The following is a 20,822-nucleotide window of genomic DNA, read 5'->3' on the forward strand; positions in this document are numbered from 1 at the left end:
TAGGACCATAAATATAACAGGTTGATATTGTCACGTAGGTACTTTAGTGGGGAACTCAATGAGACACACAAGAAATAGAGCTAAACCAATTTATTAACTCAACTCTGAACTGAGAATACAGTGACTGACAGATCTTCTGCTTTTATACTAGCAGGGAAAGTTCCAGAATACTTTTCTGGAGACAGTAAGAAAAGTCCAGGACACTTGTCTGGTAAACGTCCAGAATCTTCTGGAACATGAAATAAAGGAAAACATAAAATCAAGGAATTAAATATTTACACAGACTGTGCATCGCATTGTCTCTAGCAGGATTCGAACTTACGATCTCTTGATTAAGAGACCAATACTATGACCATTTGGCCATGGAGAGTCGACTGCCTCTTTTCAATGCGGCAATATTGTTAACCGAATAATAGCAATAAATAAAATATTCATTAAAGGATAAATTGTTCCTCGATTTACATAAATTACTTATTTTAAAAGGTATAAAATATATTTAAGGGGAATAGATTAATAAAGATAAAGGAGGTGTGTGTGTGTGTGTGTGCTTTTCTAGATATAAAATAAGGTGAATTCTCGACATCCCTTATGCTAATTCATAAAAACGGTTTTAAATGTGATATTTTATAGAATATTTTACACTGAAAGTAAACATTTTAATTAGAAAAATCTGTTCACCCAATTATTTCGATCAGCGTATTAAGTTTTTAGAAGCTACACTTTGAATATTTGAATCACCACCTCCACTTTGAATCTCCACCTCCTTACAAACCCAAAAGATTTAAAAGAAAGTATATTATTCCGACAAAATACAAAAATATTAAAATTATTTAGCATTTTGCTTAATTTTTTTATCTTTAACATTGTTATTTATTACCATGAGTTTTCTTTTGGTTTTTATCGCGTAACATAATTTTGTGTTTTTAATTCTACATTGTTTACTTATACAATATTTAAACCTTTAATCTATTTACTTTACATCTGTTGCTCTAATTTTAGATGTTTTAGATTTAATGTTTTAGACGTATTTTGCATCTACAGTTTTGCAATGAGGAAAAATGACTAACTGTATTTTACCAATTGTAAATTGTATCATGAAAAGTTTCAATGTTTTTAGAATTTTAACATCTTTCATACATCACCATATATTTTAACACCACGATCTTGTTTATCGACCATACGTTTGGCGCAGTATAACCAAGAGTGGCTCTTGCGCCAATAAAACCAACCAACCAACCACCAACCAACCTTGAATATTTTTTCATATGTAGTCTATTTTTTAACCGTATTAATCAGTACTTCTATAAAACATCATCTAGGTGAAAAAGGTGAACGTGGAATATCTGGTCCGCCTGGATCGCCAGGACGAGATGGATTAGATGGTTTACCTGGACCTCCAGGTCTAAAAGGAGACAAAGGATTTGGTGGTTCTCCTGGGCAGGATGGTCTGCAAGGAACAGAAGGTGAAAAGGGTTTAAGAGGTCTTCCAGGGTTTCCTGGACCAAAAGGAGAGCCTGGTGGCATTGCTGCAAAAGGAGATAAAGGAGAACCAGGGCTGCCAGGAGTTAGAGGACCACCAGGACCTCCTGGGACACCAGGTGCTTATTTCTTTTATTTATAGGATCCAAAATACTTCTAATAAAGCACCTTAAATCCTGATATGTATAGTATAAGATAACTATATATAGTTTTCAGCCAATATTCTCATATGAATGATGTTATTTTATACAACATTTACTACACGTTCTAAGTTCAGAATCAAAATTCATTGAAGAAAATCGAACCGAAGTTAGATCTCTTCCTATCGATCATTTGGATCCAGAATTTCGAAAAGGTTCTCAAATATTTGATGTTAAAATCAAATACTAAAATTAATCCATCTAGCTCTCTTTTTGCATTTTTGTGATGCCGTCTTCACATGCACTTGTATAGACGAATAGACTAATAAGATTCTTATTGATGGTTCCCGTTCAAGATTTGACAAACATTTTTAATTTGGTATAAATACATAATACCAAAATTTAAGTACATCAGTCTATTTTTAGTGATGTTCACAGACATAGATTTAATTACAGAAACGGTGTTTTAAAGACATGGAAATCTAAAAATCTCATATTCGAAATTTTCGATTATTACAATACTTTCTTTCTCCTTAGTTCACATTTAATTACAAAAAAAATGCGACGTAAGAGCAATACGAAAACGCATATGTGTTTATATCTGTTTTTTATCTAAAACTTTAATATGAATTGATTATATAATGCAAATTCATATGGAAAATGCCAAATTAGTATTAATTTGCCATTTGGTGTCAGGCATCTTGCATGCGATCCTAGCCATATAATGATACATAATTATTCTTAAAAAACAGTTTAATATCATCATTATCATAACTAGGGATTGCAATACCGGTATACCGGGGTACCGAATACCGGTATTTTGAGCCATTTGTACAATTTTTTAATACCGGTATTCACAAGTTTAAATACCGGTTTTTCGGTATTTACTAGAAATTTTTAAAATGGTCTCCACTATATGTTCAGGTATCGCGAACATAGCAAAATAGTATACGTTTTTGTTTTTATGTTTCCCTAACGGGCGAAATTAATAAGCTAATTAATGGCTTAATTAATTGCTTAAATCGAAATTAGCGAAACATGGATTATCCCTGAACGAAGATATTTAACCATAACGACTGAAGGAGCAACAGTGATGAAAAAAGTTGGAAAGTTGATTGGTGCAAATCAGCAATTGTGCTATGCTCATGGAATTCAATTAGGAGTAATAGATGTATTATATCCAAAAAATAAAGAACAGAAGAATCCAAATACTATGGATATAGAAACTTCGAATTCCAACTTTGAAGAGAATAAGAATGAGAGTGATATTGACAATGAAGATAATGACAATGTATTTGTTGAAGAAGATATTGCTAATGAGGATGAAATGTTAACCCATCAAGAATTGCTTCCTATAATTTATAAAGTTCTAAAAATTGTTAAGATATTTAAACGTTCCCCTATAAAAGATGACATATTATTAAAATATATACTAACTGAAAATGAAACGGAATATACGTTAATATTAGATTCTAAAACACGTTGGAACAGTTTACTCCTAATGATGGAACGATTTTTAAACCTGAGAAATCCAATCCAACCAATAAGCAACTTAAACCTGTAAATTAATTTTTCAGATAGTGAATTCGACTTAATATCCAGAACTGCATCAGCTCTACTTCCAATAAAACTGACTATTGAGGCATTATGTCGGCGAGATTCTAATTTATTAACAGCTAATGCAACAATAAATTTCATCTTGCAGTCACTGAAAGAAAGCACACATCACTATCTGAAGAGTTATATATTACATTGAAAAAATCGCACATAAGAAAGGCATACCGAAATAGAAAATGTCTTATGGTATTTACATAATTATAATGATTTTAAAAAAGAAAAGAACCAATTCAAATCTGATTAAGCTTACAATAAATTTTCTTAACATTTTTTACCCACAAACCTATCCACATTCAGAAGAATTCGGTTCAGTTATAGAAAATTATGATGACACTAATGTCGACAGTGAAAAGGAATTGTCTCTTGAACGAAAATTAGAATTATCGATAAATAAAAAAATGTCAACGAACCAAAATACAATACAGAAATCAGCTATATCCAAAAACATCCGACGAGAAATGGATTTATTTGAAGATGAGGAATTTAGAGGTAAATACTTGGAAAAAATATATCTCGCATTGTTAACAGTACCACCAACTATCGTAGATGCCGAAAGAGCGTTTTCGACAGATGGTAATTTTTGCACAAAATTACTTTTCAGGCTTAATGACAGTACAATTAATGCATTATGTTTTTTAAGATCACATTTCAAAAATTAGTAATAGTACCACAGACTGAATAGTGATATTCATACTTTTGACATTTAAATAAATAAAATGTTCCTTTACTTTTTTGTGATTCTTTACATACTGTTATAATTTATAAATTACAATTTTTTTGTGATATTTACCCTCTCAAATAAAACTGGCAAAAAAAAAAAAAACCCACAAATAAATACCTGTGTTTTCTTTCTTTTTCTGAAATTTCTAATACCGGTATTAAGATCTAAAAAATACCGAATACCGGTATTGAAATTTTGTTCCGATATTGCAATCCCTAATCATAGCTGTTCTAAAAATATAGTTAAACACCGTTTATACATTCTAGTTATTAATATGAAATTGCATAAATACATAAGAAAATTCTCTTGATTTCTTCTTGTAAAGTTTATTGGTTCATTTATTGGCATTAAAAAAAACAGCTTATCTAATATTTGAGTTGCATGAAATATTCATAATTAAATTTGTATATGTATTTAGGTTTTAAATTATATAGTTAATAATAATTAATTTTTCTTAATTTTTCAATTAAAATATATTTGCATAAACTATAAAAATAAAAGAACTATTCTCCTTTTAATTTTCAATTACAGAAATTTTATTTGTTGGATGATTATTCGAAAACTATCACAGTTCAATTAGTTTGAACTCAAGCTTCGTTAAAATGATTACTTTCAGAATCACATATTCCATTACGTTGTTTAAAGCATTGAACAAGAATGGCTAATTCATAATCACAAATGACACAAATTAAAAAAAAATGATAATACTACTTTTGCACATAAATTCCTCGTATTTACAAAAAAAAAAAAAAAAACCTATTAAAGTTTAATTATTTGATTTTTTCTCATAAATTGGAAGATTATTACACAATTTAAATCACGATTTTTTTTAAATCAATGGTTTTGATTTTTTGCAGGCTTTGATGGCTTACCGGGGCCGAAAGGCAATGATGGTGTTCCAGGAGTAGGACTTCCAGGACCACCAGGCCCGCCAGGTGAAAGAGGACCAGAAGGTGCTCCAGGTCTACCAGGGTTACCAGGTGTAAAAGGATCGGAAGGTTTACCAGGATTCGCTGGATTAAAAGGAAACAGAGTAGGTTTCAAAGAAGTATTTCCATAAGTCATTTCGTGCATCTTAATTTTTTAACTCTTTCGAACGCAATGTTATAAATTACCATCTTCAATCAAATTAGAAAACATAAAAAATATCTTCTTTTAGCAAGGATATCAAATTGAAATTCTAAAAAGAGCTAGAGTAGTAAGTTCAAAATTTATATGAACTGCAAAAAAGAAATAAAATTGGGAGTATTAATTACTTGGTTTCATTTTTTGTGATCAAAATTGCGTTTATTTTGGAGCAAAATGATTGAACAGATTAATCAAAATCAATCATTTGTAGCCTATACCGATTGCTTGTAATGGAACCGACAGATTTTAGCAGGTCATATTACACAACACTCTTTCGGTCTCGTCAAATGCATGACCTTCATACCATGAATATTCGGCTTTGGAGTTGATATTGAAGTCGATGGAAATGACTGATCGGGCATAACGTAGTATTTTTTTCTACTTGGATTTGTTTTAGATATTCATTTCTCATCCACAGTTCCAATCCGATATATATAAAAAAACCCTTTGTTTGCTCCTTTTCGTAATTTCTTTACCTAACTCCTTTCACGTTTTTAAAATTTCCTTACTATTTTTTGTCAAATCTAATGTTTAAAAGAGGCGAATATGGAAAAGAATTGTTTTTATTGAGAAATATATGGAAAAAAAGTTTCTTAAAATGTGGACAGTAAATAATATCAAGTATTTAATTATTTTATAACAATATCTGTGATTATTTTACTCCACTAATTTAAAAATTATCTGAAGGGCTTAGATGGATTACCTGGACCTCCTGGACAGGCAGGTTTCGATGGACCCCCAGGACTGCCTGGTTTCAAAGGCGAGCCAGGATTTCCTGGGTTCCCAGGACAGAAAGGAGATATAGGAAGTGTAGGGTTACCTGGATTACCAGGTTTGAAAGGAGATGCTGGCTTGCAAGGATCAGTGGGACCACCTGGATTACCTGGTTTACCAGGTGATAAAGGAAATGCAGGCTTACCCGGACCACCCGGTAAGTAATTTTTTTTTATTTACCATATCGGGGAGAAAAGAAAGAGCAGTTCTAATTTCACATTTATTCAACAGTTCTAATTTATACTGGTGTTTAAAAAAATATTGGTTAAATCAATAATTACTCTATGACTGCTATTTCGCAAACTTGACATGGTACTAGCTTATTTGCATAATGTTTCTGGACAGCGATAAAGAAATCTATAGCAAGGCCATTCTCGTAGTAAAGAATTATTAAGCTTAGCCATTCATATAACAATGAATTTTATGCTTAAAGTTATTTAATATTAAATAAGTAAAGAAACATCAGGAAAAATATTACTATATAGTGAATATCCATTTCTTGATTTTATAATGCCTTGAAAAATAATTTTGTACTGTCTATTTAATCCTTGTCTTCTTTATCTGCCGAAAAGTGTTAGGTGAATGAAAACCTGCGGTGAAAATTCACATACAACCTATGATGGAACTCAGATAAACATGGATCATAACATTAAAAAGATTATTTCAAAATTATTTAAAATGTATTAAGTAAAACATAGTAACATTCATGATTTAGTTTAATTAATTTGGCTTGTATAATAAACAGAGTAGCAATTCGTAATATGGTTTAACTTGTAATTCATTTGATTTATAATTACAATAATGTAAAAATTTTTAATCTATAATTCAAGCATGCAAATAAGGCACGGCAAGAATTCTTAATTCTTTTGGCTAGAAAGTAGATAGATTCCAAAATTAATTAATTAAAAATATATTTTTATAATGACTAAAACGTAATAACAATTCACAAAATATAAATAGAAAAGAACAGTTAGGCGATTTTAGAGCATACGTAAATAACATTAATTGATTGAAAATATGCCAATTTTAACGAACACATAATATCAATTCATAAATCGTTTCACGATAATGCAAATAAAAATGAACACAGAAATGTATTTAGAACATTGCTTGAAAAGCATTAAAGTGGAGTTATATAAACACCATTTATATAAACACACTAGTTGCCATAGAATATCAGTTTAAAATATAGGTAAAAGAAATTCACAGAAAGTTTTAGTAAATAATTGAAATATAAGCCCCTCAAGGTTTTTAAAAATATATTTTTTCCACTCTCAGTTTTTATGCAAATTTAAATTTAATATAAGGAATAGCAAAATAATATTTCAAAATTGGTCCAATTCTTAATTGAAATTGAACATTTTAAGACAGAGTTTTTAACTATTAAGGTTTTACTTCAAATCAAATATGTGTAATTATGTAATTAATTAATTATTCGGAATGAATTTTCTAAAAACAATATCATAAGTGATGCATATATGGAAAACCTTGGGTAAATATAATTTTTTACATTAGAAATTAAATTGAAGCTTGAACATTGAAATGTCAGAACATTTTCATTTTATTCGAAAATTTAATAGCATTGTTATATAAAAGTTATCCTGAAAACTTTCAGGCTTGAGAGCTCCTCCTGGTGACAAAGGGGAACCAGGATTTCCAGGTGCTCGTGGACTTCCAGGAGAAAAAGGAGATAGAGGAATCGATGGACTGCCCGGCATTCCAGGTATGCAGAATTTTATGCTGTGATTTTCGTCACAATGTGACTTCATGTGATCTCGGAAACATAAATGCTACAGTGAAATTTTAAAAATTATTGAATTGTTATGAATGTCATAAGATTTATTAATAAAAATTTGAATTTGAATATTCCATAAAATCAACAAGGTGCCCATAAAGTTTAAACATAATTTGATATTGTGGTTATTTAGTAAATATATATGATAAGAAATCTCTATAAATGATTAGCAAGAAGAGAAATAAGCGTTTTTTTATTGTTTTAATTAAATTTCAAGCTATAGGAGTTTTTTCTACTTTATCGTGACTTAAATATGAGGATCATCTTAAATAATTTCAGCTCCATCCAATAATTTGATGATATAGTAGAACTAAGAACTTTAACACCTATGATCAAACAAAATTGCTTACATAATTGAAAAATTTAGAAGCAAGGACAGTCAGTTGCACTGATTAATACCTGGTAATTTAGCCAACTTAAGCTCTTTCAAAATAAGAACCTATAAACCAAATCCCTCCATCTTTCATCGAATCAATATAATTATAACAAACTTTCTGAACATTTGTTCTGCATGGATATTTTCATAATGTATGTGTTATGTTATCATTAAATTCGAAATGTTAATGGATTTCCTTTGTTTAAATGTTTTTAGACTTGTATACTTGCTTATGCAACGTTATAAAATCATTTTAATGCCCAGCTACAATTATTATCAAATATTTACTTTTAACATATTTAAAATTAATAAATAAATTTTTGATACAAAATTAAAATATTATCTCTGTAATAAATGTTTAGGCACTCTTAAATCAATGGCACTGCATCTGAGTCATAGTTTTATTAGAACATTGGATAAAAAGATCCTGCTGACTGTAGCTTATTACGAATAGAAGCTATTGCTTTAAATTCTGTTTTTATTTTCTATTGAATACGTAATTCATGAGTAGTATATATTTCTTTATTCTATTTCCATCTAAAAATACAATTTGCTCTGTCTTTTTATAAAACCAGGATCTGTAATGATTTTGAAAACTAAATTTCTAAGTTAAATTTTAAGGAATAATTTAATGTTACATATAAATATATGTAACAGGGGGAAAGGATAATAATTTTACTATCGTCAAACTTTCTAAAGTTTCTAATTCGTATATTTGCAATGTTATTACTGATTTAAATTATTCTCGAAATTCATGTGTTTCCATTAAAGCCTTTTAAGTTTAAAAATTTGTAATTTCTGATTTCTCACAGTATTATAAACATAATCTACGTAACAATCTAAGTGCAATACATATATATCGAAAATCAACTGAAATTAATTTTAGAAGTTTATCTGTAAGCTGAGACTACTAATTATTTCTTGTGATCTATTCATGCATAAAATATAATCCAACAATACGTGGAAGAATGTTATAGCGTTACAAAATTCTATAAACAAGGAGAATGTTATAGCGTTGCAAAATTCTATAAACAAGGAGAATGTTATAGCGTTGCAAAATTCTATAAACAAGGAGAATGTTATAGCGTTACAAAATTCTATGAACAATTATCGTGGCATTAAAAATTACTTGTTATTGTTTAGAATTACTTCACACATATTGCGATATAATAACTGGGCTGCTGTTAAACATTTATATGTTCTGTAGTTGTCCTTGGTGTCACTATTTTGCTTTAGGACAATGACTGAAACAATATATTACATCAGGATTAAGTTAATTTTGTTTTAAGGATTATTTATTACAATTTTAAATCATTTTTTGTGAAACTTTTGTTGATATTCTATGCACTGTATCAATAAGCAATAAGTATTATCCTTCTCCTTAATGATTAACTGCAATTTTTGAACAATCACCAAAGGTTAATGTATAAGACATTTTTATTATTTCCTTGAAGATCTGTTAGGAAAAATTTACATATAGAACGAACTCTGCCCAATCACAAATATACTATAAAGATTTTTTTCGTGATATATATTTTTTTGAATCGAGGTACATGGAATTTGATTGAGTTCTATCATATTGATTTATTTGTCAATTTTAATTACATTTAATACATGCTATATATACTATTTTAAATTTAAGAATACGTTCTAATGTTTCTCGGTTTTACTACTGCTTATGGGTAGTATCTTTATACAATCTTTCAAATATCTATTTCTAATTATTTTATCGCTATTATAAGCTTACCAAATATTTTCTTTCTTAAAATTGTATTCCATTATATAAATTAATGTTTTAATTAATTTCATTATTTTTTCTTCAAGACGGAATTGAAAAGATAATGCTTAAAAATCTTTTTATGTATACAAAACTATTTCAATATAACACATTTTGGATTTCTAGGCCTGAAAGGTGATCGTGGATTCCCAGGACAAGATGGATTTCCTGGAGTTCCAGGGCAGAAAGGATTCCCAGGTAAAAACACTTTCATTTGTCTCTCAATTACGACAAAATTTGTTCCAACTCTTTTTCACATATTAATCCAAGCTTGTATTAACAACATATTCTTTTTAATAGGTATCCCAGGTTTACCTGGATCCCGTGGTGCTCCTGGCATTCCTGGATTTGGGCAGAAAGGTGATAAAGGTTTCCCAGGACGACCAGGATTAGAAGGATTACCTGGAGTTCCCGGACCAAAAGGTATCTTTTCCATCAATTTTCTTTGTAGTTCTTGTCTTTCATAATACATAAAGTTTTATTGTAGCAATTCAGCAACTATAGGTCTTTTTAAAAGGAATAATACTGCTTTTTGGTGAAATGTAGTATCTTACTTCAATAACATATTGCCCCCCCCCCCTTTTTTTTGGCAATGACCTGTTACAATCTTTTATGCAGCCACATAATTTTACATTTATGAAACTTGTGGATTTTAATAACAAAACTCTTTGTCAAGTGAAATTTGCTATAATCATCAAAAGAATTTTTACTTTTCAAAATATTTTGGCCTATAGCAGAATAAATGGTAATCTAAAAAAGCAAGAATAGAATTATGTGGTAACACATCCCAACCAATTCCGATATTTTTTTTCTCTAAGTGATCAAGGTTTTCTTGTAGTCAAAAAAAATAAATCTCTAAAGACTTTCATTCACAATGTAGAATAATAAAGTTTTCGATTTTATAATACTTTTTCGCAACTAATTTATACAATGCCATTTTATTAATCGCACTCATTCGCACAGCATAACGTTTTAGGAGCTTCCGTTGCTTTTTCTTTCTTTTGAGGAAGTAAAAATGTGTAAAAAATGATGAAATTGTTCTTTAAACAAAAAAAAAAAAAAAAAAAAAAAATTCTACTTTATTACTTTTCAGTCTCCATCAAACAAAAATTGACAATTCTTTAATACAAGATTTATACTGAATGCCAATAGTTAGTGTTAACTAGGAAATATTGTTTTTTCATTTCGAATGCATAAAGATCTATGAATGAAATCAGCTATTACTTAGCTGCCAATAAGAAAGAGTAATTCTGAATGCATTTCATCTATGTAAAGGGTATTTATATGTAAATATATATATATATATATATATATATATATATATATATATGATATAATATATAATTATTTATGAAATATGCCAAAGTCTAGACTAATATTGAGTTACGATTATTTATAATTGATTGTAACATGTATAATCTTAATCTTAACTTTAATTTTAACCCAAAGAAAAAGAACTAGAAATATTGTTTAATTTGACTATGTTAATACGAGTGGAATGAATCTTGACAATGAAAGAAAAAGAAAAGCTAATGAGGGAAAATTAATTTTTATGCGCAAAGTTTCATCCCAATAGAATTCTTTCCTATTCATAACTCTTTGGCATTTCATTCTAAAATAAAATAAATAAAATATTTTACTTTAATAGGAAACGAAGGGCTCCCAGGCCTGCCAGGAGAACCTGGATTTGCAGGCAAGCCAGGACTACCCGGTTTACCAGGAGAAAAGGGAAATACAGGTTTCCCTGGAGTACCGGGACCAAGAGGACTGGATGGAATCCCAGGACCCAAAGGTGACAGTGGACTATCAGGATTCCCAGGTCTAAAAGGAGAAGTAGGATACCCTGGAGTTCCTGGACCACCAGGCCCAATAGGAGATCAAGGACTGCCAGGTCATTAATTATATTATTTTTGTAACTTCTATTTCTGTATAATTTTATGATTTACATTTTATCATATAATTAATATTCATTAATTCATTTTAACATAATTTTCGATTTTTAAAAATTTTAATCTTTACCACGGATACATGCAATAAAACATAAGCGGCCACTCTCGTTTTTTGTATTTTATGTTTTCAAACAAATGAAATCATGTCATGTAGTGCTTGCTATAAAGGCACTATAATTCAGGAAATTAGAGGGGATTCTACTCCATTTATTGTTTGACTGGAATGTTGATATGTGATAAATTCAGTTTATTCCCGGCTTTAAAATATTCTTATTAATACTGACTATTTTCTACAAAATAAACATTTACTTTAATATAAAGATAAAAGTATTGCTACTTAACAAGTCGCGCGAATCATTTTTCTAGAATTCCAGAAAGCTGTTGACTTAACTTTTTTTTTTTGGAGAGATCCTGCTTCTAAAAATAAAACCTGTGACCGAGATTCTAACGCTCACTATTTAAGATTTCATTTCTTCTATAAATGTGCGATTTGATTTTTTTTCCACACCTGGTCATGAATTGGTCCACTATTAATATACATGAAGTTCTTAATTTAAATTTTTACCATTTTAACAACATGTAGGCATTTCAGAAAAAAAAAATCTGTTGTGTTTAAAAGACTGCAATTCTTTTAAAATGCCTGTACATTTCCAAAAAAAAAAAAAAAAAAAAAAAAAACAATAAAAAAAAAAAACGTTTTTACATACAGAGAGATAATGATTGGCAAAACTAAAGAACTAGTCCTCCAGTCTCAGGGTTTGTATATTATCAATGGTCATTTGCTTGCTTTCACTTTATTTACCATTTTTGGTAGAAATGTTAAAAATACAACTTTGCTATATGGGAAAAAAACTTTGACAGTCTTCCAGCTGCAACCACTTTACCGATTTCACCACTTTTTTTTGTTTCATATGTTAGCTCTTGAATCATATATACATCAACAGCCGCTTGTTCTTCATTTTGACAGATGTTAAACAAAATCTGGATAAATAACTTCAACTGGACCGATTTTGGCAATTAATTTATTGCAAGTAAATTCATTTGAAAGTTCTATGCTTATTCTGCAAATATGCTTAAAATGGAACGTTCATTTGTTATGAAAAGATATAGCTCCTCAAAGTTGATTGAAATGACTAAATTAATGTTATCAATATGATAAGCGAACAACAGGTTACCAAGGGCTGCTAATTAAATTTAGTTTAACTCAAATATTGATTTTAAATATCTTTTTTTAGATACAAATATCATTTTAAAATATTAGATATTACTTTACTCTCTTGGAATGTATTATAAAAATTCTGATTGATTTATAATCGTATAAATTTCTTTTGTCGAGAGCTTTTTAGCAATCGGTTAAATCTAAGTAGATTTACCTAAAAATATAGGAGTCACAATAATTTACCTATGATATTTTTCAAATCTTTATTCAATCGAATAAACCAATGAATCAGTAAATCTTACGAAAAAAATCATCGTTTTAAAAAAACTTGAACTTTGAATCAATCTCTATTGAAATTTGATAAATAAGTCATACTTCTGAAAAATTTTCAAAGTTATTATTGATTAATATTTTATTAAAAAAATTTCACAGCATTGAAATCTTGGTAGAAAATTTCTGTCGGAATCGAAGGCGTTAAAACTTTCTGATCAGAAGTTAGGTCCTAGTGTAGAATATTTAAAAAGCATTGTTTCCGTTCATTATTTAAAATATTATTAAAGAGTATTCGAAGCTCAATTTATCAATAAAATTATTTATATATTATTGTTTATTAAAAAAAAATTGACGAATTATTTTTCTCAATTTTCCTATTACTTCTAGGACGTGACGGACTTCCTGGACCTCCAGGTGTGAAAGGTGAAAGAGGCGATGCCGGACTGCCCGGATTACCAGGTTTCACTGGTCCAAAAGGCGATCGAGGATTGGACGGTATACCAGGAAGAGAAGGCCCACGAGGTATAGACATTAAGTTCAGTTTTAATATATTTGAAAATTTTGTTAAAAAGAATTTTATTTGGTTTTATATATATATATATATATATATATATATATATATATATATATATATATATATATATAATATATTGTTTTACAAACTCAGAAATCGATACAATTGCATGATGGGAGTAAATGAAAGTAATTTGAAGAGATAATATTCTCTCATTGGCGAATTCTTGTTACAAATGAGTAAAGATGAAAGTATATTTCAGAAAGTATATTTATTGTCTTATATATATAAAAAGACAATGTCATGAAGATATCGTAACAAACGTTGTTGTGCATTATCTGCTAATAGAGAAAGTAGAAGAGAATCAAATATGTATTTGCTCTTCTTCCCCAGTTGGACTCATTCCAGTAAGATAGGTTTTCAAACTTTTATATGTATATCATAACATGATATATATATATATAAAAGTTTGGTGTAAATATTATACACCATATTTTTATACTGATTTTAACTAGGCAATGCAAAAGTTTCCATATTAAAAACTAAAAGAATGGCATAAAAAGTTAATTAGGAATTAAATTAATTGTTAATTAGGAGTTCATTGAGGAATTACAGCGCTTTAATCTCATATATGTGCTTTCTGCATTATTTATGATTAAATATTCGGGAAAGAAAAAAATTAAATCTGAGCAGGATTATTAATTTTATTGGAAATTATTTTTACAAGGTTCAAAATTTCCAGAGAAACATCCATTTTTAAATCAAACTTTCCTAAAAACGCATTATTGGATTATCAGTTTTTCTAAAAAAAATAAGAGTATTAAAGAAGCTTCATAGAAATGTATATTTAATAAAATGTTGCTCAATTCTGAAAAATCAAACTAATTTTTTTTAAATCCATACAAAGTTAAAAAAAATATTATACTTTTTAAGAAAATGATATATTTTAAAAAAGCAGTTTAAAAACGAATATAAACATTCATACCTTCGTTATAAATATACATATGAAACATGTGAAAAAAATTCTTATATTGTTACCGAATAAAACCACACAACCCTTAACTTTCCACACTCATACCCAAATCATATTTGTCAGTATCATTATGTTAGAGACAAAATTTTAGAAATTTTGCTCACGTCAAAATAATTAAATTGCTGTAAAAAAATCGATATTTCGGGCAAAAAAAAAAAGCGCCAAAGATGATTGACAAGCATTTAATATTAATATTTAGCACCAACCTTCACTTTCAAAATAATTATGGATAGACAGTTATTACTGACATAAAAAATTCACATAAACCTTTTATTTCATCTCGCTTCATTTTGTGTTTCTACTTCGGTGCTACAAAGCCATGAACAATCAAATATGCATAATCTAATAATAAATGACATTGTACATCTACTTAATTTCATTATGTTCTGCATTCGGATATTTTATTTATGCTTCAAACATTCAAAGGTCGAAATATATACTATTGTATATTACGTATGCATTTTGTGGGGTTATTTGCAGGAAACCTTTACAGGGAAGTAATAAACTATATCATGAAAAGATAATAACGAAGTAATAAACTATATCATCACTACATAACCGGACTGCGTTATGAAAGGTTAAATATCAAGCTTAAAATTATTATATATGAATAAATTATTAAATTTATAAGTTGTCAAAATATTTTATATAAACATAAATAAAATTATAAATATTATTAATCGAATTTAATTTAAAATTATCATTTAATTGTTTGAAATGCATGTCTTAGCATATTTTGAATGCTTAAAAATCGAATAATATATAAAAATAATTTCATGTCGCTTTTTTCATGTCACTTTTACCTTGAACTTGTCATATTTATATTTCATATTCCAATAATATTCTCACGGATTAATATTTGGCGAACGTAGAAGCCAACCAATGTATCTCTAGGGTTCAGTCCACTTCCTAGGGTGCGTAACGTCACGGTGATTATGCACTTTGCAGGGAAAATGTAAATGGAATCATGCATGAGCTACATGCTTTGCGGACGGCACACTTAGTAATATTTCCAAGAGAGCGTGTTGCAAAGAAACAAGGTATTTTGCTCCATTCAGATAACAAGTACGGCTCCAAGCGATAATCAATTTAGGATTCCTTTCCACACGTTGATACTAAACCTTTGCCGAGATATTTAAGTACACGGTCATGAGGATTAACCATCGTCATCATGTGTGTATTGTTAATACCTTTTGGACTCGGAACCTGTATGCACTTTTCGCGATTTTCACGTTTTCAACATGGTTTGTGACGCTGTGCTCCATTTTAATTTATGTTTCTCTTAATGCTACTAACAACCTTCCGAGTTTGTCGCTCCACTAAAAGAGCATTTGTATAATCCTACAGTTTTATTTTACATTTTTATTTATATTTTCTTCATATGCATGGCATTTAATTTACTTTTCTTTCAGTTCTTATCTAAAGCGTTAGGAATTGGCATACTTCCTTTCTGAAGCAAAAAAAGCATTTTAACTTATTATCGTTGTGATTTAAGAAGCATTGGACCAGATACTAGAATAATCAATAAGCATCCTTTACATTGGAATGAAAATAATATTCTGTTTAATTTTTTTAGGTCCTCCTGGTTCATTAGGTCAGAAGGGAGAGAAAGCAACTGTACCACCACGCAACTTGCTTCTGGGTGAAAAGGGAGATATCGGATTACCTGGACTCTCAGGGGAACCAGGGTTCCCAGGACCAAAAGGATTTCCAGGAGGCCCAGGCTTCCCAGGTAATTTTATGAAACTAACATCTGTATATTACAATAAAAAAAATTATACGTACATTTTTTTTTATCGTTTGCTTATTAGAACTACTATTTTCACTTTTTAAGAAATTTTATGAAAATTTATTAATTATGTAGCTGTTATGGTTTGACTTTAAAAATAACGAGTTTTTAGTAGTTAAACTACGTCATTATAATCTGTTTTCTAATTAAGGAAAGAGCTCTCATGAAATATTCATTTTTATTTCTTCTATTTGTTTACAATAAATAATAAATATATATAATAATAATTTATGATAAATTAAAAAATGAAATTATATTAATATATTTGTTGTTCCTTATGGCACTTGCCATGGACAAGCCCGCTGTTACGGCGATTTAAGCCGGTGGAGGAGCGTCTCTTCTTTTTTTAGTAGCGCCAAGAGTACGACTTTGCTACTCACGCATCACTCATTCGCTTGTACAACTCCTTTTTACAGGAGGGCACTTTCATACATCCCACAGATAGATCAACGGATGAACAACCATGCCCAAACCGGGGCTCGAACCCAGGACGCGCAGATCAAGGGGAAGACGCGCTACCCCTATGCCAGGACGCCGGCATTAATATATTTAAATGCTTATGAAAAATAGAATGCATGAAAACATACAAATATGCATTCCTATTTTTCATTTTCTGTCGTACTTAGAAAATGTACATGTTTAAAAAACATGCTCAATTCATATTTATTTAATGATTCCGCATTAAATGTTTCTTAAATGATATATATATTTATGTAAATAATTTTGATAATATAATTGTTTATAATTTCGGCTTTATTCATGAAAGCGGAATGGGCTAAATATTTAAAAAGAAATATATTATTGTGGAGTTGAGTTAATTAAGCTATGTATTCAGGTTGCTCACTTCGATCCACTGCACTCCAACTTCTGAAGGTTAATACCTATATCATGAAAGTAGTGTAGTTATAGTAAAACGGCTACGAGTTGAGATCGCTTACAGCGCTACCTGACGGAAAATTTTGGAATTAGCGCTCTAATTTCGCTCGGTACAAGATGGAAGAGAAATTAAAATTACAAAATTGTTGAATGCTAACAATTTAGTATATAAAGACACCTTGTGAACATTAATACTAAGAACTGAGCATTTAAAACGTATATATGTTTGTTCGCATTATTCGAAATCGTGACATCACAAGAAGTGGATAAAAAATAAACTGTTATTTTTCGGACAAAAGAATGACCCCAAACTATTTTTTTTTCTGTAGGGATAATTCAAATGTTTATATATGCGACCGACCTGTGATGACATATTATTATTGCTTGTGTTATTATTATTGCCAAATTATATACTAAAGAAATATATGAAGTGAAATTCAAACAATGGCCCCAAATCTGTATTATAAACATCGTACAGCAGTTTAACAAGGAAAATAAAGGTATCTTGAGATAATTTTATGTTTATTCTTTTTAACACATTTTGTGACGTCAGTTTCGGAAATGAGTAATTATGTGCATTTTAAATGCTTTTTTCTTAGAATTAATATGCACCAAATGCCTTTTTGTAATAAACCCAAAACGCTGTACAACTTTGTAATTGATGTATCCCACTCTTTTGTACCATTTTTGAGATAAGTATCTTTAACACCAATTTCGCCGAGAGCGTTGTATTCGTCTCATTATGAAACGTATCGGCCGTTTTAATACGCTTGGTCGTCACTTTCACGGTTATAGATGTCGTTCATAAATTAAAGGGGGTACATAAGAGGTCTATGTGGACACACTGTAATATATATATAAATGGAACCGTATATTCTGAATGTGTTAAAAATAATTTTACTTATAATTTCTTTTACTGTGTGCAAAAAAAAAAAAAAAAAAAAAAAACAATTAATAATTACCCTACGATTTATTTTTGAACATCGCTCAGATTATAAAAATAAATTGAATTTCCTGTAGTACAAAGAAAATCCTTCAATCCATGCATATGCAATTACATTTCAATTTTTTTAATGTTCTAAAACACATTCCCAGAGACTCCATTCTCCTACCCCGGTTTCGCCGTTGATTTACCATTTGCGTGCCATCTGCAATAACAAGAGCTTCGATTCTGGGTAGAAAATGCTAAAAATAGCGAAATGAAGAACTGTTTAATGTTATGTTTAAGTCGATACACGAATAATCACAGCTCTGTGTTTGACATCTGGTTAACTTGCAAACTGAAACATGTATTTCTCAAGGTCAAAAATATGTGCGCAAAAACATCTCCTATTGATCAGTTCAAATTTCATTGTTGTTTTAATTTACATAAATAAATACAAATAATGGAAAAAAGTTAATTTTTGATTAAAATTTATTTGTTTAAAATCAAACATTTTATTTAAATTTATTTACTTAAAGAATTTTTTTTAAGAAAAATGTAGCGAATAAAAAAAAATTATTTTATTACATTGTATAAAATTAATTTAAAATATTAAATTGCTTGGGATGTAAATACAATCACTGCACATTGTGAGATTACTTTTTAAAGATTATCTATGCAATTGATTTAGAATAATTCAAATCGGAATAGAATTTGATAATGTGCTTAAAATTGGAAGTATTCTGATCATTTTTATATTAAAACGAGATGACAAAGGGAACATTAAGCCAAGATAAATAATTAATAAAGAAGACATTACATAAGCTTTAGAATGATTCGCATATTTTGCTGCAACGTTGAGCTGAAAGATAACTTCATTTTGCCATGAACATTATTATTTGTTAAAGTCTAGAATTGGAAAGGCTGCTGCACCAGGCTTAGTAAATCTTAAACTTTGAATTTCTGTGAAATCCAATAAATATTTAATGAATTGAAATTATTGTAGCATGCTTTTGATAATTTAATTCTTTGTATGAAAATGTCAAGAAGAAAGAACATATTTTTTAAAGGTGAGATCGAGAGTAACTGATATGCAGTTTTACAATACTGCTAGGATCATTTGATAAATTAGGAACTATTCATCAGGAATTTAATAACAATTAATTGTTTGAGTTTGAATCGGGTTTTTCCCCTCTTGTGCAGTAAACAAAAGATTTTTTATTTATTTATTTATCCAACACAGGTCTGAAAGGCAACCCAGGACAGCCAGGCACATCAGGACTTCCAGGATTGCCAGGACCTAATGGACCGAAAGGCGAGAGAGGACCCGATGGACTTCCAGGTCCTCCAGGTGCGCCAGGAGTTCGAGGAGAACCTGGACCTAGAGGCTTAGACGGAAGACCAGGAGGAGAAAAATTGATGGGTATGCTGGTAGTGAGGCACAGTCAGTCGTACAACATTCCACAATGTCCCAGAGGAATGAAGAAGATGTGGGACGGTTACAGTTTGTTGTACATAGAAGGAAATGAGAAGTCACATAATCAAGATCTAGGTAAGATATCGCATAAGTATTTTCTTTTAAAAAGCGTGAATTTTTAAATAATAAATATATAATGAGATTAAAAAGGGACCAAAAGAATTTTTTAAAACTATTTTACTTTGATTGTCATTTTATCGCAGGCTTCGTGAAGGATGGATATAGAATTTTTTAATTGGTAAAATGCTTTATTTTATTTAGTTATTTATTTTTTTTTTTGCTAAAACAATTTTTTTGAAACATAGAGACAAAGATAAATGATTTATAGCATTTTAGGCTATTAGAAATGTATTGTTAGCTTAATTGAGAATCAAGTAGAATTTTCATAATTATTTGTAAAATTTGTAGACAAGATGAATATTTCAGGAAGCATTTCAAGTCGAATTAATCTATTTGTTAAATTAATGGGTTTAGATAGTTTTTTTTTCATTATCTCCATAGATATAAGTTATTATTGTCATCTAAAAGTTGCCTCTAGTAACGAGAAAAAAAAATGATGTAAATTAACGTAAATCTTAAATTAAGAATTTATCAGAACATTCAATTATCTTCATCTTAATTTCACATTTGCATTCAAAATTGAGTAGAAGAACATTCAGAATATGTTGATTTATTTCGATTGTAGTTGATAAAAATATTAAATCTTGCACATATTTAACCTTTCGTCTGTCTGTATCAAAGTGAAAGATTGATCGTATTTCCCAGATAAGCTATTATGAAATATGCATTTTTCAGAGGTTGATTATAAAAATTAGATTGCGAGTAAACCTCATGTGGTTGGATGTTTTTATCTGATTAGAATTTGTTCACTTCTTAAAAATCTTGTTTTGCTTTATTTTGCAATGTTTTTTAGTTATAGCTCACTTTGTAGAAAAAGTAAAGTGCTATTAATCCAACTTGTGTTTGCCAATTTTCATAAATATTTTCTTTCTAAGTAGCGTTTTTTAATGATTTATTGAATGA

The 20,822-nt window shown here is 29.3% G+C and overlaps 1 protein-coding gene across 1 annotated transcript in view; it reads left to right on the forward strand.

Moving 5' to 3' along the window:
• LOC129962609 (collagen alpha-2(IV) chain-like) overlaps nucleotides 1–20,822 on the forward strand; it is a 90,779-nt gene that overhangs the window by 67,534 nt on the left and 2,423 nt on the right. The window contains exons 28-37 of the mRNA XM_056076431.1: nucleotides 1,320–1,598; nucleotides 4,815–4,990; nucleotides 5,773–6,016; nucleotides 7,475–7,582; nucleotides 9,934–10,005; nucleotides 10,108–10,230; nucleotides 11,456–11,698; nucleotides 13,576–13,710; nucleotides 16,312–16,467; nucleotides 19,566–19,874. Of these exons, the coding sequence (XP_055932406.1) occupies nucleotides 1,320–1,598; nucleotides 4,815–4,990; nucleotides 5,773–6,016; nucleotides 7,475–7,582; nucleotides 9,934–10,005; nucleotides 10,108–10,230; nucleotides 11,456–11,698; nucleotides 13,576–13,710; nucleotides 16,312–16,467; nucleotides 19,566–19,874 (1,845 nt within the window). The remainder of the gene's footprint in view (nucleotides 1–1,319; nucleotides 1,599–4,814; nucleotides 4,991–5,772; nucleotides 6,017–7,474; nucleotides 7,583–9,933; nucleotides 10,006–10,107; nucleotides 10,231–11,455; nucleotides 11,699–13,575; nucleotides 13,711–16,311; nucleotides 16,468–19,565; nucleotides 19,875–20,822) is intronic.

The sequence above is a fragment of the Argiope bruennichi genome, chromosome 3, assembly GCF_947563725.1.
Source record: "Argiope bruennichi chromosome 3, qqArgBrue1.1, whole genome shotgun sequence".
In the NCBI taxonomy this organism is placed as follows: Eukaryota; Metazoa; Arthropoda; class Arachnida; order Araneae; family Araneidae; genus Argiope; species Argiope bruennichi.